The 7,580-nt window shown below is 28.5% G+C and overlaps 1 protein-coding gene across 2 annotated transcripts; it reads left to right on the plus strand.

Moving 5' to 3' along the window:
- Nucleotides 1-3,464: 3,464 nt before the first annotated feature.
- LOC107477149 (factor of DNA methylation 4-like) lies at nucleotides 3,465-6,146 on the plus strand. Of its 2 annotated transcripts, none has more exons than XM_016097114.3 (6): nucleotides 3,465-4,228; nucleotides 4,508-4,680; nucleotides 4,972-5,040; nucleotides 5,132-5,386; nucleotides 5,468-5,659; nucleotides 5,871-6,146. In XM_016097114.3, the coding sequence occupies exons 1-6, from the start codon at nucleotides 3,595-3,597 to the stop codon at nucleotides 5,892-5,894; spliced, it is 1,347 nt and encodes a 448-aa protein (XP_015952600.2). In that variant the 5' UTR covers nucleotides 3,465-3,594; the 3' UTR covers nucleotides 5,895-6,146. The 2 variants fall into 2 exon arrangements, with proteins under 2 accessions (XP_015952600.2, XP_052115648.1); XM_052259688.1 differs by having other exon boundaries at nucleotides 5,911-6,146.
- The last annotated feature ends 1,434 nt before the right edge of the window (nucleotides 6,147-7,580 follow it).

The following is a 7,580-nucleotide window of genomic DNA, read 5'->3' on the forward strand; positions in this document are numbered from 1 at the left end:
TGTATTATAATTAAAAAAAACAATTTTTATGAACATACATTTTAATAATTTAAAAAACATTAATGTTCTAATGAGTAGTGAAAAAATGTAACTAATAATAAAAAAATAAGAAATATTAAATGAGTTTTTATCGAATAAGATGTTAAAAAAATTAATTTTTATGTTTGCAACAATTTTTTTCTTTTGCAAAGTCATTAATTTTAATTATCAACATGTTTATCTATAAAATAGGAACTAGTATTCTTATCCGTAAAAATATAATTAGATATTAGCATAAAAAAATTATACATATAATTATAAAATTAACTCAAAATTAATTTAAGAAGAGAATTTATTAATTTAAAAAAAAATATTTTTTTTTTCAATTTTAATGAGTGTCATGTGACACATTTGATTATTAAATTATTTTAATAAGAGAGTGTCATGTGAGTATGTGATACATTTGATTATTAAATTAGATAGTAATATATAATACATAATATAGATATATTTCAATTTCAATTTTAATATTTCAATTTTAATTTTAATGCCATTAAAGAATGTCATATTGCACATTTTGATTGTCAAATTAGTAATTAATTATTGATATTGATAATGATATATAAAATAGATGGAGTGGTTGAAGTAATGAAAGAGGTGGAGAAAGGAAGAGAGACGAGGGAGAACTCTTTAATTTTGGAGGAAAAGATCTGATTTCAATTGTAATGAGAGAGTGACATGTGGCACATTTTAGTTGTAAAATTTATAAGGAGGAAGGAAGAATTTCTTAATTTTTGAGGGAAAGATTTAATTTCAATTACAATGAAAGAGTGACATGTGGCACATTTTGGTTGTAAAATTAGTAAAAAGGAGAGGAAAATTCCTTAATTTTGGAAGAAAAGATTTGATTCTAATTACCATGAAAAAGTGATATGTGACATATTTTGACTCTAAAATTAGAGATATATAATAAATATTGTGACTTGATTGGTTCAATCCAATAAGTTAATAATAGTTTGTTAGAGATAATTAATTTGTAAATCAAAGCAATTAGAGATAACTAACAAAGTGGTAATTAGTTGTAGATATTTTGGTCACTTACAAGTTTGTTACTTTCCTGATGTATATATATTAGCCTCATGACTAATAAAAAACTCTAAGTTTTCTGTTTCACTTTACAAAACTATTTCCCTTTATTTTCTCTCTCTTCTTCATCTTCTCATCTCCAACCTCTCTATTTTCATCCTACTTTCACATTCTTCTCCTCTCAAGAACTCATTCCACAAAGTTCGATGAGAGCTACTGTCCTTCTCACACGCATTTAATAGATATATTTTAATTAAAATTTAATTTAATAATATTGTTTGAATTAAAAGATTGATTAAAGACAAAAAATTAAAAGATAACTAGTATTTTTCTTTTTAAAAAATATAATTTATAACAAGAAACACTCTAACCTAGTGACAATTAAGTTGTTCTCAATCCCTTAAATTCCTTGTTTAAAATTCACATTCAAATATAATTAAAAATTAATAAAAATGATCTTATTTTTTTAATCTTTTGCAGTTTTAATAGGATTTAGATAATATTTGCTCTGTTATATATAATGTATAATATTTAATTTTTTACCATTTATGCGGGTTATTGCAAAAATTCGTCCCTACTCATCCCATTATTATCCCTAATTCTTAATCATTGAAGGAGAAAGAACAAAAGATGTAAATGTTAGTTAATCAATTTGACCGTTAAAAATAGGTAATTCGTTCCACCTATTTTTTGTTTGTTTTTATTGCATTCTATCTCATTGTATCCTATTCGGTTTTGCGATATTTGAGAATTGCCGTCAGTACTTCAGTGTAGGTTCGAGATATTCTCTTGTTTTATAGTTTGGGGCTATTTAAGCTAAGCAATTTAAAATTTTTCAATGTACTAGTAGAACAGAAGATGCAAAAGTTAATTATTCAAAAAATATTGTTATGTTAAAATATAGTATTAGAAAGAAGTCTTTAATTTAATAATATTTTATACATAATTTATTGTTTGAATTTTTCAAGAAGGCAATAGATAATAAGAGACTGAAAAATGTACTTATAAATTTTTTATTTTAGTTTATTTGTAATTATATTATGTATTGTAATATGTTAAATTTTATTAATTATATATTGTGATATAAATTTATATATTTTTAATAATTATTGAGAAATACTTATGTACAAAAATATAATATGTATTAAATGATAGAATATATACGGAATAAACAAATTGATAAAAAATAAATTTAAAAATTCTAATAAAATATAAATTGAATATTTTTTTTGTGCATTTCAAGAGAACATAAATTAATTTTCTTTACATAACGTGTATGATAAATTTATTTTTGATAATATAATCTTTTTAGTATATTAAGTGATAAATATTAATTATTTCCATTCTTAAATATGTTGCTCAACACCGATTAAAAAAGGCACGTAATTAATGTTGATAATCTCACAATAGATAAAATTTCAAATTTCAAAACTAACGCATCATTCAATTTTCTTTTAAACACTTAGGGTGAAGACACTAACAAAAATAAATCACTTAGAGTGAATGTTTGGAAAAAAAAAATCCCAACATCAAATGTATTTCTTTAATATTTACAAAAAATTATTGTGCACCAAAGATTCACTAAATATCCTTCTTCTTTTTGTTATTTTCATCCGTCTAAACTAAATATGCTTAGACTCAATTATAACAGTTTTCCAATTCAATTAATATTTAAACAACACATATAGTTAAATTTATTAATATACTCACATTTGTGTACCAGTAACAACTGAAGAATTTTGTATCATAAATCCATTAAAAAGTACAAAAGACATACCAAAAAACGGAGTCCAAGAAGTAAAATTACGCTTACACAGTTACTAATTAATTACATTAATTAAGCTCTGGCTCTATTACAAGCCAACCCTAACACATACCACCACAAGCTCTGGCAACTTCTGCCAAGCTGCTTCCTCCCAACTAGCACAATGCTAAATGTCAACATATCACTCAATTAATGAGAATATCTGTATCTCTAGATCTGTACATTATAAATGGCCCTTTAAGTATTTTTCATAATTTTATATCCAATACCTTATTCTTATATAAAATATGTACATACTATTTTAATCAACTAGTGAGATTAATTCATAATCTTTTAGTTAATCAAGTTTAAATTATAAAATAAGTAGACTTAATTTTTTAATAAATTGAGCCATGAATCCAATCTAACTTTTATGACACCACATATGAATCCTAATTCCTCCGTGTAATTATCACAAGATTTTGTCAAAACTTTATGGATTAGAGGATTAAATTCCATGTATAAAATTAAAAAGAATTTAAACCGGGCAAAGATGTTTGTAGTTTAAATCCATAGCTTTTGCATAGACTATGACCTGTAACATAAAAAGTAGGTAGGCACCAAAGATGACTTGTTTGGGGACGCTCAACCATTCTCAAATCAATCAAATCAAAATCAAAATTCTCATTACACATACCAATGCCCATATCTTCCTTCTCCTACAAGCTATCCATCCATTATAACATTTCTTTCTTCACTCCTCACAACTTCATTGGTATTTGATCATGTCTAGTGCTACCAAAAACATCAAGTTGAAAATGAAAGCTGAGCCACAATCTCCTCCTCCTACCATTACCAACATTGGAGCTGATGAAGCCCAAGTTGAAGATCAACCGTTGATTGGTGTGTTAGCAAACATACCCCTTCAATGGAACAGCAACACTGGTTGTTTTGTAGGACCAAGTGGTTTTGTTCTCAAGCAACAACTATCTAAGAGAGGGTTCAGACCCTTGAAAGTTGAAGTCCTTTGTTGTGGCCAAAGAGGTCATTCTGGTTTTGCTCTTGTTTACTTTGATTTGTTGGAACAAGCCACCATGTTTGGGAAGAGCTTCCAAAAGGGTGGTTGTGGCAAATGGGAGTGGAACAACGCTTTTGTTTGTCCCTCCAACAAGTTTCTCTATGGTTGGATTGCTAGCAATGATGATTACAGGTTTGAAGGGATTGTTGGTCAGCATCTTAGGAAGACAAGAGGTTTGAACTTGAAGGGTGTTTTTGATGACATGAAAGAAGAAGAACAATATGAGAAAACGGTGCTGCATTACAATAGTGAGTTGCATTCATCAAACGGTGGTAGATTTTCCTTCCTTATTGATAATCTCTTGAAGCAAAAGGATGAGGTGGTTCAACGTTACCATCAAGGTTCACCATCTTAAAGTTCATGTGCTATTATTCAGAAAAAAGAAAAAATTATTATATGATCCTCTTTTACATGTCCTCTATGGGAGTTTAATTTATATGCTAGCAATGCAATAGAATTAGTATATTTATTATGCAAGAGTATGCATTGTGAGCATATAATCATGTATGCTTTAAATGAAAGTGAGTTAATTCAATCAATATGGCAACTGAACTTTGGAATAGTATCTTTACACTAAAGTAATATGGCTTCATATGTTAGTGCTGCTGTGTGTGTTATAGATATGGGGGAGGCTCATCAGAGTGCACAGAAGTATCTAGAAAACATCATATCTCAGCGAGAGGATGTTAGGGTGCTGCTGAAGCAGGAGATTGAGATGAGAAGCACTGCACTGGTTGTAGGGCAAGTCCTAAATGAAACTGAGTTGGGAAAAATCCACAAAGAGAAACTAATGGTATATACTTTGATAGTTTAAGAAGATGCTTTAAATGTGTCATCATTTGGATGAACTTTTAGGCCATTTGACAGTATTTATTCTTTGTTAAAACTTGTAAGTTTGTGATGAGTCATAGAAAGCATTTCAAGTATTTTAGGACTACTACATGGTCAATGCTAAAACCACCCGAACACCGGTATTTCTGGAATACTTGAAAAATTTCCAGAGTTATGTTACTTCTAAGCTGATGAATAGCTTGCTAGTGAAATGAGTACTGTTTCATTATCATTTTTATTATTATTCTTGCAGATTGAGAATGCTAGTTTGGAACAAAGAAAAGCTGATCACAATTTAGTCTTACTGTTGGAGAAACACAAGGTTTGTTTCTGAGTTTAATTGAGTTCTTGCATTAATGTTGATGTGTGTTGAAATTACTTATTGATCACTAGTTTACTACCAACACTGGCAGAAACAGAAGGAAGAACTTCACAGAGGGATTATTGATTTTGAAACGGGTGTTGAAGAGAAGCACATGCTAGAGTTGGAAATGGAGCAAATGAAAGGGGCTCTGAAAGTAATGAGGCATATGGGAGATGCTGGTGATGAGGAAATGCGTGCAAGGATTGACACCATTCAAGAAAGGCTCAAGGAGAAAGAACAATACAAATACAAGAGGTTAGAAGCAATGAATCAAACACTTGGTGTGCATGAGGACTTACAAAGGGTGAGTGACATTGTTTTAAAGGAAAAAAAAACATATTGAGTAATAAGTTAGACTAATAAGAAATTTTCATGTGAAAATCAGTTTTTGAAGGAATGTTCAAAAAGCATTCCCACATGTATCAAAAGTGATGCAGACCTTGATTACAAACCGTTTCTTCATGTGGCCAAGAGAATTTGTTTTGACCATAAAGAAGTGGGTTTGTCCTCAGAGGGGAACTGCTACCTTGAGGATCCTAGCTGGAATCCATTTTCCAATATTGAAGGAATCGACAAGGTTTGTACTTTTCGAATATTATCTTTACTCGTTAAATAATAGTTTAGTCAATTATGTCAAATTATCCATCGCTTATCAATTATTATTTTTACATAAAAACAATTTCATATGAATCTCCACCGTCCAAAAATCTATAGTTTAGTGGTAATTGTTCTTGGATTTGTCATTATGATACCATGCATTGAGTTTATGTTGTCATTGTAAAATTCAGGAGGAAACGGATATAAATGATTAAGATTCAAATGTTTTAGGAAGGAAGATGTTGATGATGAAGCTTACAATGTTGGAGGGAAGAATGTTACTTTTAAGTAGGGTTCAGAGTGGTAAGTGGTAAGTGCCTAAGTGGTAACTTAATGTTGTTAATATCTTTTTGAGAAATTTTCTCTGTTATCTATTGTCTCTTTGTCTTAGACTTGGTTCCATTTTGGAAAACAATTATAGGTGATAATATTTCACTATTTCCTCCTTTTCTTCTCTTTTTGTTTTGTTTTAGGTGCCACTAGGATTTGTCTAAAGAAAATAATGTACTTAATGTTAATTAATAATTAGTGTTTATGACTACAAAGAATAATGTTATGTATTCAAATTTTTTTGTTTACTAACTCCAATCAAATTAGTCTATCATAATAAAAATCATTTATGATTAATATTATTTTAAATCTTATTATTTAACTTGATGAGACTTAATTCATAAAAAAACTTAAATATATAATATTATTTAGTATTTTTATATAAATATGACAATTAAGATATGAACATATGTGATGTTAAAAACTTTAATTACTTATATTAAATTATTTAATAATTTTTAACTAATAATTCATCTGGGCCACGTTAGATAACATAAGTGGGCCGTTCAAAAGTGTCATTTGGGCTAACAGGAGGTTTTCTTTTGTACAGCCGAAGATGAATAGTGTGTTTTGAACAGAAAAAAAGTAAAAGAAGTGTAATGGATTCTTTTTCAACTAGTATTGTCAAATATGATTATTATTAATAAAAAACTAAAGTTTATAAAAATTAACTTGTGCATGTAACTATTGATTGGTCCGATAAACTTTTAAATAGAGTTTAGATCTGGCTTACCGAATTAAAGACCGTTTAGATTTGTGACAGATTAGTTATTGACTTAATTGAAAGATACATGAAACAACTAAAAATAGTGAAAACGGTATATAATAAAAAATCATAAAAGATATTACATAGTAAGAGATGATATTTGACAACACCTTTAAATTGAAAAAGATTCATTTAGTTTCGTTGTCTTGGCTAGTAGAAATTCCTACCTAATTTTGTTTTTGTTTGTTAATTTATCCCTTGATCTCAATTTCCAAGAAAAATGGACTCGTTGCATGCGTGTAAATATTATCTGATTTAGGCATAAAAAGAAAGTGATGGCTAATTGGTCATTGTAAACTGAGTATCCAATAAAGCATGCTGGGGAAAGACTATCGAGGAAATAGTTGGCAAATCTACCTATCATGGATTCATTCTCACACCTTTTTTTTTTTAATCTTAACGTACTTGATCTAAATGAGAAGGGAATTTCATGATATTTTCATAATTGAGGTGGTGTGAAATTTTTATGCACAAATTTTATGTATCATTTTACATACGTTACCTTAAGGATATAATTTTTATTTACTGATAAGATAAGACAGTTTTGTATAGATTTTTAAAGAGTAAAGTATCGTTTTTGTCCCAACGTTTGGGGTAAGTTCTATTTGTGTGCCTAACGTTTAAATCGTTCTATTTGTATTCCTAATGTTTATAAAAGTGATTCAATGTTATCCTACTATCAATTATACTAACAAATCAGATTATATTTTTCAATTATTTTCACTTGGATGTATTCATTCTCAATTAGGTCGCACTTGGATGCGTTCGATTTTAATATTATACCCATTATTTGTGTTTAGATTCA

The sequence above is a fragment of the Arachis duranensis genome, chromosome 3, assembly GCF_000817695.3.
Source record: "Arachis duranensis cultivar V14167 chromosome 3, aradu.V14167.gnm2.J7QH, whole genome shotgun sequence".
Classification (NCBI taxonomy): domain Eukaryota; kingdom Viridiplantae; phylum Streptophyta; class Magnoliopsida; order Fabales; family Fabaceae; genus Arachis; species Arachis duranensis.